Source organism: Tympanuchus pallidicinctus, unplaced genomic scaffold, assembly GCF_026119805.1.
Source record: "Tympanuchus pallidicinctus isolate F22 unplaced genomic scaffold, pur_lepc_1.0 scaffold13, whole genome shotgun sequence".
NCBI lineage: Eukaryota > Metazoa > Chordata > Aves > Galliformes > Phasianidae > Tympanuchus > Tympanuchus pallidicinctus.
Genome location: NW_026294648.1, coordinates 10284570 through 10308916, shown reverse-complemented (window position 1 = coordinate 10308916; position 24347 = coordinate 10284570). Strand labels below are relative to the sequence as shown.

Here is a 24347-nt window from a genome sequence, read left to right as displayed (position 1 = left end):
ATGCACAAGATAAATGAAGCAAAAGACCAGTTTGCTTTCTAGGGACGATCCTTGTCAATTTTCAGGCTTTTATCACCAAAATCAGGCAACCTCTGTATTAGTATGACTGGCAGAAACCTTGTAAATAGTCTTCAAGCCTAATGATTAATTAGAAGAAAAACAAGGTAAAATTCCAAAACCACTTAAACTAGTTAGGACCTGAGTCTGTCATCAGATGAGCTGTTCTGGCTGTTTGAGTGCAATGTTGAAAGGTGTGCACTGCGTACAGCACACAGGTGAGTTGTATTTGCTGTGCAAATCTTTGCCCTCTCTCAGACGTTATCCAATCTTCACTCACCAGGTCTCAAAGAAGAAGCATGCACACAGTTTCTTTCTTAACTCCTGATTAAAAATCTAACACTACGACTGTTCAGACTAATGCAGATAATTTTCAGAGTTGATTTCTCATAGGAACTGATCTTGAAGATGTATACCTGCTTGTGAAAACTATGTTGCTCTTTAGCTGGTGTAAACCAGCGTGTTCCTAATTACCGTTGGTGGAATGGAGCTGGTGCTGCAAACTGCGTGATGATAAAAAGTTACCAATCTGTGTAAGCAGATATTGTCAGCAGTTGTTAATGCTTTATTAAATACAGCTGTCTCTTTGATTGCCTTCAGTATTATGCATATAATTCTTTTCTCAACTCGGAGGCAGGTAACTTAATTAAGCAGTATAATTTTAAACATGATCTGCATTTCCTTATATATGTTCTTTTCCATTTCCAAATGTGATAACCTCGCTTTTTTTGTCCTTTACAGCCAACTCATTCAGTATTTTATTGATTAGTGTTCCAGTGTTTCACTGTCAGGCATTCTGAGTGTTTCTCTTGCTTTTAGTACTTACCTGATTCTCGCTTTCTTGGCAAATGTTATTGTTCTTGTCAACTTCTTTATTGTCAGATACATCTGTCTTCCTCCCTTCCTTTCCTTCTTTCTAGTAAAATGTGCTGCCATACAGCCTGGACACTTTGCTTGCTGCAGCGATCTTGATATGAACTGATTTTCCTTCATTATGCACCCTCAAATTTGCTTCCAGCTTAAAAGTGAACGGTGTTCACTTTGTTTGTAATTCAGGCTGTTGGGAACTTGTATTAAAGTTCATGTTTCCTATGTAAGCAGGATTATTAATTCCTTTATATTTCAGGGGATTCATACTTCTTAAAACTATTTATAGCTTTTCTTATCTAGAGATGGAAACACTGTCTAGCTGCCTGGGGAATTGGAATAAAAGTGTTTTAAAGAAAACTGGAAGAGCTATATGTGAATATATATAGCTACATGTGAAGCCTTTTTTGCTTCTAATTCTAATTTAGCTTCTACTTCGATTGCATTTGCCAGTGTTGCTGACCCTTGTTCTTGTGCATCGTATGGGGCCCTGCTTTGTGGACCCTGCATGTACCGTATGATATGTGTCTGCAGCTGCTGTAGACCTCTCTTAGTGAAAAAGATGATTTGCTGAATATTCCTATCAGTAGGGAGGGGTTTTCTAATGGATACAATTTACACAACACGTGCTGATGTGCAGTTTTCTGTCACAGAGAAGGGTATCTCTTGGAATATGGAAGTACAAAGCCAAAAGTAATAGCAAAGGCTGCAGTGTATCATGGCTGAGGGACATACCTGTGGCATGAAATGTCCCCTGCCATTTTGAGCTGCAAATCAGCTCATCTTGGTTTGGTTTGTTCTTAAACAATGCATGGACACATTTTTATAAAGTTACTGTGGTGAACCCAACCATTCTGGTTACCCTTCTGTTGTCAGGAGCTTCCTGAAATGCCTGTTTTCATGTAGCTCTGCTTATTACTGCTTTTACTTTATAAACACTTCTGCTATTAGAAGATGCTATTTTCATGCACTTCTTTTTAAAAGATTTTCTATGATCTCATATGTAGTTTAATTTGGGTTTGATAGCTTCTTAAAGAGCAAGTTTAATATTTTCTGTTCGTGTGCAAATTAGAATTGGATTCCTATTTGCTCACGTTTTCTGATTTTTGGTTCTTTAAAGTAGTTTGATGTCATCCAATGCTGTCTGGGATATCATCAATTTGGACAAATTAAAAAACAAAAAATAAAATGTCTCAATAGCTATAATGTAACTATTTCTATGCAAATATTTGACTGTACAAAGTAAAGGAAGATATCTTCCCATTTTCAAGGACGCAATAAGATTAGAAGTTTTCAGCATTTATTATACCTAGTGGTTCTTCTGCCCATCAAGAGATCTTTGAAGCATCACTTAAGGGAGGTATAAGCATTTTATTTCTGATTATTCATTCCTTATAAATTTATTATTTTGAAGTTGATCACATAAATATGGAAGTCAAAGGCAAGTGAATGGGACAATTGCAGTTTGTTCTCCTACGGAACAAGACACCTGTGGGGATAAACTAAATGTGATGCTGAGAGCTGTCAAGACAAATTAGCTGGTCAGGAGGCATCTTAAGTCTGAAATTTAATGTGAGTAAAAGTGAAAAATAGATCTTTCAACTTTTGTACTTAACATTTAGACCTGCAGTATTTGAGCATTGAGCTGCACTTTCATCTATTTTTTTCCCTAAAAGATAAACTTATTTAAAAAATTAAACTATAGTGGCTGAAACATTACTTTGTTCATGCCAGCAACCTAATTGAAAAGTCTTTCTAAGGAATCAGGTGCTATGAAATCAGGAAAAAAAAAAGGCTTTTTTTCAGATGGAAATTAATTCAGCAAAAAGTTATCAGAACTGCCAAACTGGGGATGTTATCACTCCGGTAATTTAGAGCGTAGGCAAACTCAATCTTAATTTTGCAGGCAGATGAGCCAAATGTACAAAAATTAAATGTGAACAAGAAATATTGAAAGGTTTTGAAATGCTGAAAGTTAGCAGTTGGGGACAAAAACGTTTGGTGATTATCTTCAATTACAGCACAGTTTGATGAAGATACCTGCGTACAACACAAAATCCTCAGTTCCACAAATTCTGGTACCATTCTGGACCGCAACTTCAGTAACACTGACTGTATTAAGCTGGGAAAAGATTTAAGTTCACATTATGATGGCAGTTGGAAAACATTCTGGAAATAATTTCTCTTAAATAATCTCCCCATTCATATCTAGTAGTAAGTGTTACTAAATAAGAACCACACACATTCCACAGTTGCTAGCAATACTGTGGCAACCAGGTGCTCGAGCTGGTGAGCCAGGCTGTGCAGGTTGGACACCTGAATGTTGCTGACAGGATGGTAGTAATGTAGTGGGTTCTGGCTACACAGTTCTCTGTGCTACTTGAGTACTTTTTCTGAATTGTACATGCTCCTAAATGAACCTGATTAATTCAAGATCTGGCACTGCGGTGAAAACATGATGTGGGTACACAGTAAGAGCTACTGACCACAGCAGTGCACCAGATGTGTCTGAAGTAAACAGTACTTTTCCCAGCCAGTGTTCCACAGAAAAGCGTACAACTGGATTATAATTGTACTGGAGGTTACCTTTAAATCTATGTGTTTTCTTACAGAAATGATAAATGCTGTGGTCAGTTAGGAGCCTCTAAGATTAGGAAAAGATGTATCTATAAAGCCTATATGGAAAAGCATACACTATCATTTTTTTCTGAACTGATCTTCCGTGCAGGTATCTGCATTATAGTCTGAAAGAACCATCAGAGAAATCATATAGCGATATCCCTGACACTGTACAATTCTGAGATATTTGACATCCAGTATTCTGATTCTCAACACAGATAAATTATTTTGTATAGCAGTTATTTATCTGTTCCTCCCCTCGTGACCCTTCTATCATTTCTTTTAGCAGCTTGGTTTGTAAAATCCCACTTGCTGCATCCATTGATTTCTGCTCTAGTTGCTTCCTATGGCTTTGTGGTATCACTTATATGATGCTTATAATAGCAATCTCTTTTACAAAGTGGATATCCATTAATAATTTATATATTTACCTATCAGAACATTAAGGTGTATTTATTGGATTCTGTTCTCATGCAGACCTTGCTTTTGATGGCATTCTTGCCTTGGTCAGCATTCAGCAATATTGTGCAACAGACTCCTGAAATCATTACAGTTTTGGACTTTACCTAAGGCTTTACTTCTGGAAGCTCGACACCTGTAATTCATATACAAACAAAAACTGTTTTATCTGTTCAAAAGAAATCACTGGAAACATGAAAATAACCTGGTATGCTTTCCCTGACAGCAAAATTTCCTGGTGCTGCTTTACCACTGGTGTAACAGTGTCACATCAAAGAAGGCATGCCGATCTGCACGTGTCACCTCATCTATGTGCATGTGGTGCATGTGGCCTGCAGCTTCAGCGACTGCTGTGATCCCAAAGGGTGGCACCCCTGGTAAAACACAGGGAAGTCTTCAATTAAATACCTGCTGCGGGTTCAGAATTCAAGGCCAATGCTAGATTCTCAGTGCAGGAAGGGATGTATGAAGTTTGGCTAAAGAGATGCACTGCGTTGTTAGAATAAATTTCTGTCTAACAAAATCAGTATTTCCTGAAAAAAAAAAAAAAAAAGACAAAGAAAAGGAAAGTACTTTAACAAAGATTAAGACAGTTAAAGCTTTGTCACAGTCCAGGGAGGTCTATGGCAGAAGATTGCTGTAATTCACCTTTGTGGTAGCTAAATTTGTTGGCTTAGTATGCATTCTGATTGAGGAAAGATTTTGTTTGTTTTGATGTTTGTTTCTGAAAATTCTGCTTTTGAAAATTATCAGCATTCCAGGCCAATGCTTTCTAGAGGGTAAATATATTGCAAAGATCCAGCTATATATTTCCAATAGCTGGCTGTTCAAACATGATGTTCCCGAATTGTCTGTCTTATTTGATGTCTTCCTCAACCTGCTCCTCCTCCTTTTTGAATTTCATACTCAGTTTTTTTAAGAATAACATCAAAGAAGCTTGTATGGGTGTCAATCCTGCAGATACTCAGCACATTGCTGGCGTTTATGTTATGAAAATGTAAGAGAAGCGCTGTTTGAGAAAAGCTGCTACAAAGCAGGTAGTGATTTAATGAAAAGCACAAAGATTGAAAGGGGTTTGCCAGAGTCCTGTGTGATGTGAATGTTAAGAAGCCCATTCACGTCATCAGCTTCCCTGCTGTAATTTCCATCGTCCCTCCTTTTTCAAGCTAGCTACAATATAGAGAACTGCATGCTAAGGAAAACCTTAAACTAAATGTGTAATCAGTCTAGCCATGATCAATGCAGCACAGTTAATAATTTTTATTAACTGAATTAGCTTTTCTATTTTTGCTGTTTCTGCATGTCTTTTGGGACTGGAGCAACGTAAGGCATATTTAGAATCTGGTTGTTTTGGAAAATTCTGCTTATACACCCAAAAATAAAAACAAGGCTATTTTTCCTAACATAAATGTTCACCTAAAATATATTTAAATAACGAAAGCATATGTCCAATAAATAGTTCAGTGTGCAAGTTTTGCTCTGAGGATCTGATTCTGCTCTTGAAACAGTGCAAATGTGTGCTAATGCAGCTGGAAAAAAAAAATTGTAAAACTGCTATTAAATGAGTTTCCTGGAGTCAATGAATTTCTGCTTGAAACAGTTATGGGATTATGGCCAAGCTAAGCCTAGAGGTGTCTGGAGGTGCACAGGAACAGACAAATGATCACCACAAGAGCTTTTTAGGTTCACAGAGCTATTATTTTGGCTCAGTAAGTCTACAAATTTTGCATTAAGTCTTTTAGGAAAAGATAAAAAGTGCCTTTGCCATTGGGGCACTTTGCTAGCAGCAAACACTGTGAATTTGTTAAGTGTGTTTAACATCGTAATATACCAAATAGAGCCGTGTTCTGTAAGTAGTCCAGGTGATTTAAGTGAACCATTCAATACACATGATGCTGATGTTGAGAAATAGAGTCGTTTTAATTATCTGAAATGAGAAATTAGAGTTTTCCTTTACATGTAATTCCTTCTTTTTCTAAACCAGATCTGTTTTTTAAGCAGTTTTTGTAAGCAATGCAGCATAAATTCATTGGCATCTTGATACAATGATTTTCAGTAAAAATATGCCAGTGATTTGCACTGGCAGGAGTGGTAGGAGAATGAGGCATCATAGCCCTATGAGCTTTTTTGTCATAAATATATACGACCATTACTAACTAGACCACTCCAATATACTTTTAATATATGAGAATATATTTTTAACTGCTGATTTAACTTGATGCTGCACTTTGCCATAAAACATAAAGTTTTCTCTTCGCTATGCTTTTGATCTGAGGCTCCATGTTGCTTTGAGAATATCATTCCTGTTTTCTATACTGACTCTCCAATATAGAAGGTTGTGTTTGTGTTTCTATTTGTATAGATTTAGTGACAATACAAAACCAGATTCACTGATAAATAGGTGCTGAGAAATCAGACAGTTTGTGTGGGAGTTTCTGGAAATCACTTGCTGTGTTGTCTATAAATTATTTCATATTCACAGTTTGATTTTCCACATTCAGTGGAAAATTATAATACAGATTGTATTCATTGGATTTCATTGGCTATGTAAAGATGGCAGTTTTAAAATGTTTGCATTATATTCCCTACATTTTAGTAAAACATTCCCAAGTCTAACATGGATTTTGTATTCTAAAATATGTAATTATTTTTTTAAAATAATCCCTTTTATGAAAGTTATGAGATCTTATGAAAGTTACGAGAAAGTTGCAGCTAAAAGACTTTTGCCTCTTGAAGTAATCTGCAATGCAAATAGGTAACAATATAAAGCTACTAGGAATAATCTTCATATACCCTACTTGACTAAATAACTTCTTCATAATGTCAAGTCACTTCAGTGCATTAAAACAAGGCTTCCATTCTTCTATTTCAAATGGAAAAAATTGCTTTGTATTCAAGCATTAAACTTGTTGCATTTCTAAACTAAATAGTGCTGTAAAATAATATTGCCTCACCAGCTGAATCCTTCAACTTAAACAAAATGGCAATGTCAAGCAATCTGCTCTAAATAAGCAGAGTGGAGAATAGAATATTTAACTTTACTAAACTTTATGTTGGTTCTACATGATGCAGGAAGCAAATATTTTTAAAGAATTGACTACATTCTTACTCTTTTAATCTTAAGAAGTGTTTCTTTAACATAAGTAATTTAACTGTAAAATGTAAGTGCTTTTGAATTCCAAGGGATTTGACACCCCCAAGTGTAATTTAAACCTTTTAAAATTAATAAATATTTTATAAAAATACAGGATATATCATGGTATAATTACATAGGATTACTTGTCCAGTGTCTCAGAAGTTTTCTACAGTTCTTTTCCACTTTCTAAGTAGAGGAGCTTTGTTGCATTAGAGGCTATCTCCCACGTATTACTTTCAATTTGTTCTCTCTTATTCACATCTTCTTACTTTCCTCACTGTCCTTCTCACCCTTCTCCTGTGCAAATCAACTCTTTGATTTCCATGCAGTTCTTTAATTGCAAGTCTGATAAATTACATTCTTAAATGTTAGCAGTATGCATCTTTGCCAGTGGATTATTTTGTCAGTTGCGCACTTGTTCAGTGATACAATTCAGCCCAAGTCTGGACACTGATTTCTAACTGCTGTGTAGAGTTTCAGATTTCTTCCTGACTGACCTGCTTAACATAATTAGCTTTTTCCTTATGCTGAACTGACAGATACCTGAGAAACAGCAGGCATTCCCAATGCTAATAACGCTATTTGGCCCAAGGCTTTTTTTCTTAAATTGCTATAATATTGAAGATTGCAGTAAGTTGTATTTGTTGAAGAAACTGTGAAGATCTTTTAGCTTAACAGAATCAAAGATGAAATCAAAATACACAAAAAAGGAACAGAGAATGAATATTATATTTTCCCAGAGGCTATGGTTCACAAAGTACTCAGCTTATGATGACCAGACTAGGAGATTCTGTTTCTCTATAAGATTCCTGTTTAATGCTAGGTCATGAATCAGTATGTGACCTATCAAAGCTGTCTGTAAGAGCTCATTGGTCTTAAGCAAGAAACAGTTCTCTATCATGACACAGAGGTAACTGAACTCAATGTCATTAGATGAAATATCATCAGATGGACTCAAAATTAATTGAGATTCATTATGCTCATGCTGCACATACTTGTAATAAGAGGTAGACCCTTTAGCATAGGTTGCTTTCTAAATTCATCAAGGGTGGAAACCGTGGTCACAGGTCTGGCTCTCTAGTTAGCAGAGAAACACAGAACTGCCTCCTCCTCTTCCTTCTCCCTGGTTCATCAGCCTTGTTGCTGGATCACACAAAACACAGCAGTTCTTTCCCTAACTTACCTGAAAACACACACTCATTTATGGCTTCCAGTAGCATACCTGAGCATCCATGCTATCTTAAATTAGCACATTCATACTAAGTAAACTTGTACGGTCTCCATATCACACTGCAATATAAACCCAGAATATACACACATTTAGGAGACAATTCACCATATAGGAGTCAATGCAGCATAAAACTTTTCTGTAACATTACTTCTGATAATAGGCATGCAAGTTATTTTTTACTTTGAAAGTGTTTCAAAATAAGGAATCTCTAACTTAACAAGTCCTTTGGGTGAGTGGTTTGTGTGCTTTTGGAGCGCTGTAAAGCATAACAGGGACAGTGAGGAAAGATTTTGGAGCTAGTTGTCCTGAAAGCATCAATTCTATCATTACAATATATTTTTGTTGTATTTTTGTAACAATAGCTAATGATTGCCAACCCATATGCTTGTACCAGATGTCCAATCATATATTTTCCTTCAGAGCAAGTCTTTCATATTACTTAATAGTAAAACTTACGATCTATATTTTAATTCCCATCACTTTGAATCCAAACACAGCAAACATGATGAATAATGTGCTTCAGATTTTCCCTTGATTAATGGGCTACATGTGTGCAGAAAACACTTCAGTCTTAGAGCTGCGATTTCCCCGATGAAGAAATTGCCAGCCAGATCTGAATTCCTGAAAGTGTTTCCCCGTGGAACAATGATTCTGAAGTGCAAGTGCCCAAGGTGAAATTTCATAACCCTCACGTGCTACAGATGCTAATGGTAATAACTGCCATTTCTCTGCATTTCACCATCTCTCTCTTATCTGTTAAGTACAGTTTCTCTTGAGATTACTTGTAGGGCTCAGAACCCTTATCTGCATCATGCTTCTCATATGGACTTCTCATATCTCAGTCCCTCCTGACTTTGCTGGTCGTTGTGGATATCCTCTTCAGCAATCCACAAATGCCTTGAACCATGCAAAGCGGAGTTTTTTGTTGAAATATTGCTGTATGGAAACAACATATCCCCAAAATGCTTTACTAATCCCCAGACAGCATTGTGTGCATTACTCTGACAGTAAATACTGCTTTGACTCAGGTTACTTGAGCTGAAGAAGAGAAAAACCTAACAAGCAGCAGATACTAATAACAATCCTACATTCACATAGTGCCTCTCATCTCAGAATTTTAAATTCTGTTATAAAAGATGCACAAGGACAATTTTATCTTTAGCTGGAATTCCAGCTGTGGACTGAAGCGTGATTTTTATTTTAAACAGAAGTGAATCAGGCAATACAGGCATTGACAACAGACAAAGCAATCTACCTTCTAGTTTTTGCCAGGAGTGGACGAAGTTACAGATTTTAACATTGTTCTTAGAATCACAGAATGGTTTGGGCTGTTAGGGACCTTTCAGATCACCAGTTACAGCCCCCTGCTACAGGCAGGGACACCTCTAGACCAGGTTGCGCAAAGCAACCTCACCACCCTCACAGTAATGAATTTCTTCCTAACATCTAGTCTAAATCTACCCTCCTCCTGTTTAAAACAGTTTCCCTTTGTCCTGTTGCTACACGCCCTTATAAAAAGTCCCTCCGCAGCTTTCCTGCAGGCCTTCTTCAGGTACTGGAAGGCCACTATATGGTCCCCTGGAGTCCTCTCTTCTCTAGGCTGAAGAGAAAAGCTCTTTGACTGCTTTCTGTTACCTCATACTCTTGGAATCTCAGATCACATGAGCATGTACTTTCATCAACACCAATATGCAAGAGCCACAATGATGACTTGGGTTAATATAGATTGAGAAAAAATATCATTTACTGAATCATAAACATTTACCTTTATTATGTGAATGTATGCATTTCCGATCTGATGTATTTGCTGGCCAGTGCAAGTACATCTGTGCATAAGCAGTATTTGTCACTTTCATTAACAACTGCGATTGCCTATATATGTTTTATCAAAAGTGGTATGTACATTTGCCCATACATGCACTAGACTACTACACTTTCTTTAAATAGTTTTATAGGCATGGTTTTTTCAACTCTTGTTATTATCCTCCTTGTGTATTAGCATTTATTGATTCTTAGAGTCTAACCAAGGAGCTCAAACACAGAAGTTGGAAACACAGGTGCAAAACAGAAGATAATGAACACTGGAAATAAGCATGGTTTTAATAAACATTGCTTTTTTACTAGATTCTAGTAGATCATATGAGGGGAATACCTGGAAGATCACTGTACCTTTTTAATCAAGAAAGGGAATATACCAGTGCAAGACTGTACTCTAATCTAAAGAGCCCCTTGAGAGTATTTCTTAATTATTTTGCTTGATCAGTTTTATCACCTTACACAGAGCAGTCAGTGTACAAGATATACTGATGCTACTGTGAAAAGAGATGCTCTACTGTAATAATGGATTTATTTTTCTATAGTTGTCTCCCATTTACTGATTTTGTGAACCATGTTTAGCTGTATGCAGGGTTCACTAATACAAACTCAAGGTCACTTAGCTTTGGGATGATATCTTGCAGAAAACTTAATAAAAAAAAACATGCTCTTCTTGTTCTGTTTTAGTGTGCAATTGTTACTGACAGTCATTTGGATTGAAAGCAACGCAGATGGTAGTGCATCAACAGTCTTCGAATACAATTGAATTTCTTATTTTTCAGTAACAATCTCAGATAATCCCTCTTTCCTAAGATTTGTACAGATAGATTGTGGGGATGGCCTTAAGGAAGACCACATGCTTTCTCTAAATACAAGTACACAACTTGCAATAATTTTGAGGCACCATGTGAATTCATCACAGAGAATTTATCACACTCTGCTGGCCATCTAGGCTTGTAAATTAATTTTATTGAATAATTTAATAATTTTACCTACAGTTAGTGGTAAAATGACTTTCTGACTAAAATTACACAAGTTTCCCTTCAATTTCCTTTGCTTTCAATTTCCTCTGAGCGTTTTGGATGGAAAATGGAAACCTAGTTCATTTTTCACTCTGCAATGAGTTACCATTCATTTTTTCAAAACCTGCTTTTCTTTAGAGTAAGAAGTTAGCCAGTGTTTTAACATGTTCACCAATCAGTTGTTGTGTTTTGCTTTGTTTCCCTGAGATATATTCTATGTTCTTTATGTGCACCAAAACCCAGAAATGTGGATTCTGTTATCATTTGGGCAATGCTTAGATGTAGAGCTTCAGTAACGTGCTTTAGGGATGTTATCTATAGAGCACAGAAAGTCATTGGTTCCATATTTATTAGTGATGGTTGGATTATTCCATTGTAATTCATTTGGTGTTTCTTGAATGCTGCAACATAATAATACATGTTTCAGTGTTCTACATAACTTACAGATTTTGTACATGATTGTGGCCTGCTCTTAATCATTTTCACCACATGTTCTCAACAGCATACAGGAATCCAGAATGTGACTTGTGCACATCTAGCTAAGCTTACTAGGCTTAACTATAGATGCAGATTATTCACCCGCGTTCTTTCACCATTGCCATTTGCTTCATTACGAGAACAAACACAGACTTCCAGGATGGTATTACATTACTGTAGTACACTGTAAGGTTTAATTTTGCTGGTGACATTGCTTTTATGTGACACCATACCAGTTTGCAAGCAAAATCAAAATATTGCCTGTCATCTCACCTCAAATATGGGATATTAATGAGATTTGAACGAACAAATTTTATGGTAATTCCAGCAATTCAAACCAAATATGACATCAGATGGCAAAAGAAATAAAAAAAAATCAGAAGGGTGAATTATTTCATGTGCCCGGCAATCAGCAGGCCAGTCTGACATTACAGAGATGAACTATACAGCTTTGTTTCACATGGAATTTCTGCCTGGATATGTAATATGGAAGCTGGAGATCTGTCAAAGACACACCTGAGATACTTAAATACTTCTGAAAACCACCAAAGATTATATGGAAGTAAATTATAAAAGATGCCAGGATTCCTCATACATTGACTCTCTTATTGCAAAAGTTGTTCTTAAAAGAACATGTAAATATTCAAAGTATTTTAGAATTATAAGTGCTGCTTTGCCACTAATGGAACTCACAAAGGAGGCCTTATTAAAGAAATAGCTGCAGAACCACCATTAGATGGGTAAAAATATATGGAACTTAACAGAATAATTGAAGGACACCTCATTATGCATAGGGGTTAAGAAAGTTTTTTTCTGTTTTTCATGTTCTAAGTGATCTTATGGCTTTTTGGAAAAAATCAGAGATTAAATACTTGTTCTGAGTGATCGTTTCAGTGATTTCATTTGCTTTTAAAACATTTAGTCGTTACTGATATGCAAATCATTACTTCGGTTGTCACAACAAAAGCTATTGATAATTTTTGCTGAGAATCATTGGAGAAACAAGAAATAGCGATTAAGATCCCTCTATCCACCCTTCTTTTATGCTCAATGGCTTTCTTAGCACAGTTTTTAGTGCTTTTAAGTCCAATTCTGAAAGTCTCAAGAAGCATTTTCCTCCATTTCTCTAAGAAAATTAAAATAATTTAAAATAATTTAAAATTATCCTCTATCTGTCCTTTTACTAAATATATGAAAACTTCCCATCTCCCCATTTGCAGTTATAATCTCTTGGTTTTGCTATTTTGATGAATTATCTGTTGTATATTTGATGCGTTATTCACTATTTCTCTTCGATCTCTTTTTTTTCCTAGAAATGCAGCATCTCTGAACTACTGCTCTGGATGGATCCATTTCTTTTTTTACACAAAAGTCCATTAGTGATCATTCTAAACCTCTATTATATTTTTCTGGTAGTTTCTTCCTGGTACAGGGTTCAAATGCGAGGTTCAAAGTGCTTCTTCTCTGCTTTGAGTGCCTTTTTCTTCCATAAATCACAAGGTGGATTTCCACATAACTAAGAAAATTCACAGTGTGGCTTGGTAACTAACAATCAGAATCTCTTGACAGTGAGCAATTAAAAACTCTCCTTGGTGTTCTATAAATTAGAACATTTCAATATGAGCTCACTGTTCATGCTGAGTGATCAATTACAAGTGCCTACATATGATTTTCCTGCCTTTAGGAATGGGCAATGGGCACATTCTTATTTAGAGCACTTTCCACCCACTGCAAAGAATGTGCTAAGTTGATACCCTGTTTGAACCACTTCCCCTCTGTCTTCCAGGGAGGCAATATTTCAGTCTGAAAGAAGTGAGGAGTGTCCTTAATATTCATGATAGATTTTAATGTAGATCTGATGAAACATTAACATACAGCTTCTTCCATCTGCACTTTAAAGCTCCTGGAAGATGTGCTAGAGCATTTTAGGCTGGATTTTCCTATGCAAGTAGGAAGTTTTTAGCTTTCTCTAAGCAATATGAGGGTGTTGAAATGGTATGCCTTTATTTATAAAATAATTATTTGATGGATGTATATTTGAAATATACAGAATCATCTCTGGTTTGCCGTGCCTGAACTTGCTGAAGTTGTTTGCTTTTTGGTATCTGGAAATGCTTAATATAGACATGTCTCTGATGCTGAAAACAAAATTTTGAAAGATTAGAACTTTGTGCATTTCAAGAGAGGCAGCAAGGCACAGCAACTGACATCTGCATTATTTATTAAACCACATGAACTTTGTCATACAGGATGGTAAAACCTCCCACACAGGTGCAGCCACAGGTTGGAGAATGCTGGGGAGAGAGGAGAAAAGGATCTTATCATTCCCACACTCTTTATTCTGTTCCTTTCTCTTGTTGTTCTCACTTATTTGCTCCTGCATTTTGAAGGCAATTCACTTCCAAATCACTGCAACCCTCTATTCCCTGAGTTATATAGGGCTAGAACTAGAATTTAGTGTAGAATGAATGATTTACTTCACAATCTGATGCTTAGTCTCTATGTGATTACAGAATAAAGCAAGAAACAAACTGTGAGAGAATAATGAATAAATAGGAGGAGGGAGAAGAAAACAGAACAGAGGAAGCTGATGAAAAGAGAGCTATAACTCGCTTTTCATTCAAGTGATAATTGCTATGTCTGAGTTGTCATGCTGATGACACTACTGTCTATCTTAACTCAAACAGAGGTAGTTTTCCATGTAAACTAAGAGGCAGATGTGTCAAATTAATCCCTACTATACTTGTAGTAGTTTCAGTACAAGTACAGAAGACACAATTACTGCCTCCTAAAATTTATGGAATTGTCTCTATATGATGCTTGGAGTGACAAAGGTGAACATGTTTGTAGGAAATAGAGCTGAGTGTATTTTGCAAAATTATAATCTATTGCATTTTTATCTTAAACTTCACCCACACTACAACTGAAATGCACCAGAGTGCTTTTGTAGTTCTTCTTTGCCATAGACCAGCTGGTGGAGAATTTGAGTAAAGGAAACCAAACATGGCACTGGCCTTGAATATTTCTGAGTGCATCACTATAGAAGGTCAACAAGGATACTTGCTGGGAGCCATTTGAGAATTAGTTAATCAGGAATAATTTCATTCTGAATCACCTCTAGAGCTCTTCACAAATACAACCTTACAATTTTTTCTTCTCTTAAATCTATAATAATAACTCACTGAGCTCCCTCTTCCTAAGTCCTGTCATTGCTACATAGCATCATGGTACCACCTGAAAGGTTCAGATTTATTAGGAACAGTAAATTTCTGCAGTAGTAGCATTTAGAAGGTATCTAAAAAATTAAGCTGACAGGAGGTGATGAATGTATGTAGTTGTTCAGCAATATTCCATACTATTGATATTTATTAAGTACAATGTCTCATTTAGTATCTTCAAATATATAAATATAAATATATACATATTCATTTATCTCAGCTTTGGCAGGACAGATCTTCTCAGGAAGAATGGCATTAAAGTTGTTGGAAGTACTTTCCTTTTTTTTTCCTTCTAAACTCTTCAAGGTGTTAAAATAACTTCTCAAAACACCTCATTAGATGGGAACATTTCTTTACTCGAGTACATGAAGCATCCATCTGACCCATCGTGTACATTTAGGACACCATCTTGAGGACACTCCCAGAAAGTGCCTTCTCACTGCGTTTGAGGTGTCAGAATTAGAAAGGTGTCCCAGGATTATGTCTGCAAAGAAACCTTGACAGTATACTGTTGCTTAAGGAGCATCCAATATCTCTGCAGTTACTTGATGTACAGTGCCTCATTTAATTAGACCTGAAAGTGTCATCCATAGGATCCAATTTATTCTGAATTTTGTTTCCTAATATATTGCACTGTGGAACAGGGATACTTGAAGGGAGCTGATCTCTTCTGAATTTGCATTGTTCATCTGTTCTTCCTGCAGTGGTCAGAATTCAAAGAAAGGTAAGAATTTTGCATAATGTGTCTTAAGAAAAGGTTACAGGATAATGCAATGCATGACAGTTGACTGCCTGTATTAAGGTTCTAGACAATAAAATAAATTTCTTCACATAATGACCTGAAAGATTAGTTACACTTGATAAATGTAACTGGAGGGACATTCATTCATTCGGCTCAGATTTTTCTGCTTGCAGATTCACATTTATTTAAAGCAGTCTAAATGTATACTCTTTATAGATGGGAAAAATTTGTAATATATCCCTAAATCTCCAGATAATAAGTACAGAGCGTTAAATTGCAAGCATTGCTAAAATCTTTTATGGGGATAATGCTAATTCTCAGTCAGTTCTTGGAAAATATATAGATTCTAAGTCTCCTCAAAAAACCTAGGAGAAAAGAGGTAATAATTATAGGGATGAAGAAATACCTCAGCCAAATAATTCCTATGTTTCTGTATTATATGGACAGTATATGATATGAGGCAGGTCCCCATTACTGGCATTGCCCACGGCAAACCTCTGGTAATCCACATTTGTTGTGCTTGCCTTGCTTAGAGAGAGCCCAAAGTCTGTGTTACAGTAGCTGCTTCTGGAAGGAAGGCAGCAAAAGGCACAAAAGCCCTGGCACCCTACGGCTGTTAATCCAACTGTCCAGCCTATTTCTTCTCCTTTGTTATTTCCATGCCACTCCCTCATCACCGTTGGAAAATTTGGGGTTTTTTGGCTAGTCATTGAGAATCCTCGACTCATAAGTCAGGCATTTACTAGCACTAATTCATCCTGTTCAATATTTTTTAAGATATGGCTATTTTAATCTGGCTAAATAGCAACAAATAGCTGCCATAATTTATTTCTAAAAGGTATTACAGTTTAAAACTTTTAGGCAGACGTTGAGTTCTGATTCAGTGACTTCTAGCAAAAACTGCCAGTGTGGTACTAGAGGAACACAGTAATCCAACTGGGAGTGACAACAATAAATTGTTTGCTTCAGTTTTGGAATTGAGAGTAGAAGGAAAATGATGAAACCTTCACTTTGGAACTACTTGACAATTCACTGCTAATTCTGAGGACTTCTCTGTTTATAGCTCTCAGTATTCTTTCAAATCTATTTGTCTACAGAAAGACCTGATAGGATGCTATCAAACTTACATTTTTCTAAATAAGGTGTGACCTGGGTTATCTACCCAAGTTTTAAATTGCATCTTATGAAGACGAGTTCTTGTGTTACAGGATTCTAAGGTCACAAAGGAGGATCAAGGAAGCTAAGTATCATCCAGATCAGTTCTGTAAGGCTGCATTTGCAGTAGATCATAATATTTAGCTGTGCCTCCAGTACACTGCAGGATTTTATATATTACGCTCTGTAAATAGAGGAGACTCCCTGTTCCTGACAGACTGCTGCAGAACAGGTAGTGATCTAATGAAAAGCAAAAGGAGACTGAGAAGGGGTTTGCCGGAGCCCTGTGTGATGTGAATGCTAACAAGTCCTCTCACGTCATCAGCTTCCCTGCTCTCAGCTCCCCCTCCCTCCCTTCCTTTCTCTTTTATGAGCCAGCTTGAAATCAGGGAATTACATGCTAAGGAAAACCCTTCAGCTAAACATATAATTATTCTGCACAGGATCAGTGCAGCACAGTTAATCAGTTTACCAACTGAATTAATTTTTTTTTTGCATGTTTGCATCCCCTGTTGAGAGTGGAGAAATTCTAGATTTAAGGGGAGAAATTGGTTGCAGTTGTGAAGTGAATATCTGAAGCTGAGCATTTGGTATGAGAGGATCCTCTACTGCAGGCTGTTTGGGCAGACAAACCTTACTGCCACTCCTAGAGTAAAGGACTTCAAATGGAGTTGTTCTTACAGGTGCTTGAGCCACCACTGGCTTATTCTTCTTATTTTACTGTCCAGCTGTTTTCTGAAAGTTAGAGCTGTATTTCATTGCATTGGATTGTTCCAAAGGGTTAATATTTATCTGTACACAGGTGCCAACCCACTGTGAAAGAGTGACCCCGCCAAGCCCACCAAACTCTGTACAGGATTACCCTCCATTGTGCATGGACACATACTGTAAAATCGTGGAATTGTTCAAGCTGTTAGGGACCCTGAAAGGTCAGCTGGTGCAGGTCCCCTGGCTCCCCTGCAATAAGCAGGAACAGCTTTGGCTGGATTTGGCCGAGCAGTGCTCACTGATAGCGTGCTGGCAACCACAAAGTGTCTCTGAGTTCCACAGTAAGTGCAGAAGTGCATTGGCCAACAAGCACTAACATCTCCAGGTCAAAGAATTACAGATGTAATTATTGAAGCACATCTTGTCATTTAATCATGTTTATTAGAGGAAAAAGAGAACCAGCTTGTAAAGTATCGTGGTAATTAATACCCGTGTAAGTTGTACAGGTAATATTTGTTTTCCCTGCTGTGCTGAAATAGAACTTAAGCAATGCAATGTAAAGTTCTTCCTCTTAAAGTAGATTTCAGAGTCCACAGTACATATCAGAGGAAAACAGTCAAGTTGTGGAAGAAATGGAGACATGCCAGAAGAAATACTCATTTTCTGAAGTGAAAAGCATTTACAGAAATTTTACATTTTGGAAAAACGATAAAGAAAAAAACCCTGCTTTTAAAAGTAACCTCACAATTCATGTTTCCACTCATCTGAAGAGTTTCTTTTTAATCACAGTGCCTTCTGCTATGTGTTTGCTAGTCTTTACAAAATATTTTTTACGCTCTGAGGACAATTTCTTTTATACAAGTTGTTTCGAGCCTTAATTTCAGTCGTATATAAAGCTCTGGAATCAATTTCTAAAAACTTGCTTGGCTTTTTCAGGTTGTCCACAACCTCAGACGCAGTGCCCAAGTTGAATTCCTGAATGCATTCCTGAGATAGGAACTGTGAATAAATACAAGATGCCAACTTGTCATAATAATGTTTCTTAGAGCCTAGTAATTTTTACTTTTTTTGGCAAGTAACATTTCCTTAAGGAAAAGGACAGAAGGACGTCTTCTCTTGGTTGAGACTTGGGCTACAGCTGCTTCTGCTAACAGCGCACCATAATCAGGATGCATTCTGGGTAGCCAGGTCTCAAACTATTAACATCATTTCTGTGTCTTACTCCCATCTACTATTCAATTACTTGGTCCTGCTGGTAGTCACTACTAGTTAATCTCATACCACGTACTGTAATAACCGTTCTAAAAACTAAATTAAAGAATCTTAAATAGTTATGACAAATGCAAGTTAAAAAAACCAACATATTTACCTCTGCAATGTCTTACAACATGCAACCTTTAACCCACAGCTGACTAGACATTTTTAAGGAATAAAAAGGCACCTGCAATATTAGATACATTGTTCATTAAGATGTTACTTTCCATGGTAAAGATAGTACTTCACATTCATAAAGTGTTAATTTCCCCAAATGTTTTCACTGTACCTTTTAGTCCTGCTAAAAAAGTGTCCTCTCAGTCTAGATGACACCTAAAAGCTACATTAGTATGTGAATATTGCTACTTTGCAGGACTTTGATCTCTCTAGTGCATTCATAGCCATTGAGAAGAATAATATAGCTAATGGAGCTGACATACAGAATATACATAAATTAAAAGGAATTTTGCCCAGTGGTCACAACTGGGCAAATTTTATAAAATTAGGGATTTCTATGTACTTTTAAACTAATTTTGGAATGATTCCATTTGTGTTTGTTACATCTGTTCTTTGATTTCAATTGAAATGTGCATTTTATAAAAGCAAGCATTAGGATAAAACAGGAATGTGGTGAAAAAGGATATATATGCAACTTTACTGTTTGTAGATTTGTAACAGTCATGTTACCAAGTGAAATATCCGTCTTGTGAATACTTCAGTGTTCACTGTATTGTATATATGCATAAGCCCAGAGGCACAAGACTGACAATCCTGTCTACTCCAGACATCCTCATGGATGCAGGATGCAGTCTTTGTATGGAAATGTAACTGTCAAACAACTCAATACATTTAGGAATCGTTTGTTTTTGCTTCCTGTGGATTAGAGTTTCCCAAGATGAAATTAGTTTTTACACCAAAAATGATAAAAATTAGTAAGGAGTATTCTTACACTAAGCAACAAGTATTACATATACTGACATTCAATTTACGTAACAATTCAACCCATTAGTTAAAATAGCATAAGAAGGTCTACTTTATAAGTCTTTCACATACTTAATATAAAGGTGTAGATCAGAAGTCTCCTCTGCACTTACATTAGGTATTGATTTCAAATAATGCTACTGGAATATGGGAGTCAATCCTGCACCTGATGGCTTTGGGATACACCCCAATGACCTGCTTTACACCTCCCAATTAACCTGAGTTGACAAACACCTGAGACGTGCATTCCCTTCAATACCACTCACTTTGTAGTTCTGTATGCTTGCAGAATAGTTTGCTCAGAAGTGCGGTGCTGCTGATGGGCACTCCAACAGTCCCACTTCAGTTCTGTATGGAGATGTATCTCAGCAAAATGAGATCCAAGCCATTCCCTTATTAACGATAACGCACTGAAAGCTTTAATGACATTATATTGGGTATCCAATTCATCCCTCCAATAAGTTCAGTAATCATATTACAGAAGTCATTTCCGTGAGTAATTCACAAACAAAATTTGCACCTCTTTTCCTTATATAATGGAGATCCATTAGAGCAGAAAACATTTGTCTCTAAGACAGGCAGCTCATCAGAAGCAGCGTGTAACAGCAATGCATTCCACTGTGGAAATACATTTTCCTCACTCAGGAGACATTTAAAATACTTCTCATCTTGAACAATTCTTCCCCCTCCCCTCCAAACCAAGCTGTATGTAACACTGCTGAGCATTATAAAGCAAAACGTGTCACAGCTTATGGCTGTGTTGTGAAGCTGCAAACGTGCAGGGAAATTGTCATTCCAGTCAAGTTATCTGGAAGAGTTTCCCCTGTGAAGCCGTGCTCAGCACCGTGCGCTTCCCACTGCCCGCCCCACATCGGGCACAGGATGCACAGTCCTCGGTACCGGGGCTGCCGGAGACGCAGAGCCTCGCACAGAGCAGCACAAGCTGGGAAGCCTGAACGAATCAGGACATGTCACCAAAGCATCAGGATTCCTCAGACCAGCCACCGGCGCCTTACGCTCCTTGTATCTCCCCAAACTACACCACGAGTGCTGCACAGACACTGCATCACATCACCTGACGTGAACAAAACAGACCTAATCAGGGCAAATTTAAAGCAGCCAAACATAATAACATTACACTGTGCAATGCATAATGGAGCCCTGAGACACAAATACTTTATGTCTGCGTTTTCCAACAAATGCATTAGATCCCTGCTCAGTTCCCAGCAGAAATTCTGACAACATGCTGTACAGCTTAAACAGCCTTGCTCTTCAGTCGTGCCTCTGAAAACTACTGTGCAAAGCAGCATATGGGTTATTAAAACTGAATAAACTCTTCCCAAAACAAAGAATAGAGGAGCAGTTACATATTTGCAAGGATCCAAAGTACAGACAATGCATGATAATAAACAATCATACCTTTCATCCAATCCACTACTTGCTTGGGCATCCACTTGCTAATAGGTTCCATAACGAGAGCCATCATCAGATCACTTATCATTCACACCAAAATCAGGAAAAGGAGAGAAAAAACGTATCAGAGCATGGCTGGGATAAGAGAGCTGTAGGATTTTACAGTGCAGTCCAAAGAGAAGATGATGCTTTGTCCCTCCAGGTTTCTCCTGCACTGATTCAGTAATGTATAAAATTACACTGCTTGATCAGCTCTGGCACCTCCCCCACTGCACACAGCCTGCAACGCTGGAGCACACTGAGCCAGGAAATGGTGCAGTACGTATAGACTTACTTACAAGAGCCTCTACCCAGTGATCTACTTATTAGACTGGCACAAATATAAAATTGTATTACACAGAGAGCAATTGGAGCTGGAGCTATTCCAGGCACTGAGTTTTAAGGAGCTTTATTCCACAAGCTGTGGGATCTTCATCGGGGAAAATATCACCACTGTAACTTGATAGCAGATTGTCTCAGCTTCATTGTGAATATGCTGACTGTCATTCAATTTAAAGAGAAGATAGAAATATCAGAGTATCACTTGGCATCTGGCAAAATGCTGAGCTCCATCTTTACAATGCAAAATGTTGCTGAAGTCTTATCCTATATAATCATGTAATTCAGAATGTCAAACACAGGCTAAAAAGTCTCACCAAGATAAAACTATTGGAAGAAAATGCTTTCTTTTCAGGCCACATTCAGAGCCAGCCTGTGATCCTTACATTTTGTAGTGAAAAGTGACAGCATAGAAGGTTGGAGTCAATTTTCACTGCTACAGCACCCTTAACAGACAAGCATAGTAAGTATTTTGATTGAAAGAGATGGAACTATTAGACAGCCTCTCCCTTCTGTTAGGAATAAAAATGTTTTCAATATTCCTAATAATGAAGTTCATTACCTTATCAAAAGATGAAGGTGAAGCATCTTAGTGAGATGTGCTGGACAGTACTTTCTGGACCCGTTTATGATTGATTATGCCTCGTGCAGCAGCATGTTCTGCATCATGTGGTTGAAGAGGTGTGTGCTTTCTGTCCAAGCCCTTGTCAGAGATGCACAGCCCCACCATTTTATCTTTGGAGGGAAAACTCGGACTCCAGAAGAAAGGCAGAACAAAGCAGTTCCAGCTTTCTTTCCGGTAACCTTCCACCCATGCCTTTTCTTCTGCTTCTTTCTGTTTCAAGCTCCACTAGCATGCTAGAATAAGAAAATGATATTATTGCCATGTCTCCCTCACTCACCCCTCACACAAGAACCGTGTTGATTCATTTGTTCTCTCTTTCTTACATGAGGGAACATAAAAGATTTTTGGTGCTATGTGTTTGTGCTATGCTGTTTCAGGCTTCTTCTTTAAGTCTATATAGATAACAATGCAGACAAGCATCTTTTCCCCCTGAAACGTCTCCAAAGGGATGCACCATCTCAGCTCAGTGATGCACTCTATCCTTTTTTATTTCTCGTTTTTGTGTTGGGAAGTAGTGTGATTAGTATTCCATGATGTATTTTGAGTGCTCAGAGCACAGATCTCCTATTGAAAAGGATTCACATCAATTATCCTTCAAGAAGGCTGTTTGCTGTTTCCAGCTGAACAGCATGTCAGCTTCCTCTGTGAGTTTTGGGAGACCACTTTCAGTAGCTTTAGTTCTAAATAGCTATTTACAATGGACATAATAATAGCAAAGATCTGAAGCACAACGTGCTTCTCTTTTTATGTAATAGGGGACCAGAGCTGATATATATGGAACAAATATTTGTTAGCTACTGGAAACTGTGCAAGATGTTTGGTTTAGGTCTATTTCTTTCTTAAAATTATTCTTAGAAAATTATCACCTCTTTTGGATTCTTCTGAGTTTAATACAAATATGAAATAATTTGAGTTAAACTGTGTTGTGTATGAATTTGGTATTTGGACATACTATGCTGGAAAACGCCATCATGATTGCTTGGACTGTTCCCCTAGTTCCTGTAATTTGACAGACGCTCTGTCAAGGTCCTTTTGTCTCACATTTCCTAACTATGCTTGACTGGGCAGACATTTTTGTATATTTGACATAGTTTTGCAAGAAGATGGAGTCTGAATTCAAAGCTCATCAGTGTCAGTGGGCATACTTCAATTCATTTTTATTGTGCTCTGATAACAAAAGAAGCCTCAAACCTATTATTTTAGAATCAATACTTCCATTTTCAGAATGAGAACTTTAAAAAAACTTTCATGTCCTGTTACTGATGTGTTCCACTAAAAGCAGGTTTGCATTTTCATTTACTCATATGTTATTCACCACCATGTTGCCAGCTCCTCTCCTATATTCTTTCTTCTGGCTAGTCCCAGTTTCTCTGTATTTGGAGACTCTACAAACTTCTGGGCAGCCATCTACTTCTTGTACTACTTTACAGGAATTAAATATTTAAGGTTGTTAAAAGTAATAACTTTGTTTCTCTCCTTCCTTAGCAAATGATTTATTCATATATTCAGCTTCATTATCTGGTGCATAGATCAGTGAGCACTGCAGAAGCCTGTCAGTAATCAACCCAAAAAAGGGGTTGATTACACCAACTTCTTTCATGGATACGTACGTTGTGACAGTCCAGGGAAAACTGTACCTGGGTGTTTCCTCTGCTTTTTGTTTTTTTATTTTGACACAGATTTATTTCTCGCACCCTACCATATGACAAACAGGACATGGGAAGGCCTTGTCTAGGTTAGAAATGGAATCCCTGTGACCAATCACAAAGCTCACTAATGAATGTAACTGGGCAATAGTTTAGGCCAAATGGAGTCAAGTTTTTTTCAAGCTATTTCAATAAGCACAGTTCAAGTCGGAGCATAGCACTTTACAATATAGATTGTCCAGTGTGCCAGCTGAGGTAATGACTCTGAAATGAGTAAGCATGGAATGAGCCACCCACTGAGCTGTCCTTCTTATTACTGACACGGTTCCCAACATGGTGGTGCGGGAGTTAAATTGGCCAGGGCACAGTTATTGGCAGCCATAGGTCAGAGTAATAAAAGTCACCAAACAAAAACTTTTAAAAATGTAAGCAAAACTCCCTAATCTCTAAAGTTATTCTGTGTGTTCTTCTGCCCACTTATTGCAAGGCTTCTGCCTGGACTATCCCCCACTCTCTCTTGTATTGCTTCCTAATATCAGCATAA

General features: G+C 37.3%; 1 protein-coding gene across 2 annotated transcripts in view; it reads right to left on the bottom strand.

Annotated features, from left to right (window-relative positions):
- LOC128076173 (connector enhancer of kinase suppressor of ras 2-like) overlaps window positions 1–21386 on the bottom strand; it is a 172763-nt gene extending 151377 nt beyond the window's left edge. For both annotated transcript variants that reach the window (XM_052673561.1, XM_052673562.1), the window contains exon 1: window positions 21161–21386. In XM_052673561.1, coding sequence (XP_052529521.1) covers window positions 21161–21242 — 82 coding nt within the window. In that variant the 5' untranslated portion in view covers window positions 21243–21386. The remainder of the gene's footprint in view (window positions 1–21160) is intronic.
- Window positions 21387–24347: the final 2961 nt, after the last annotated feature.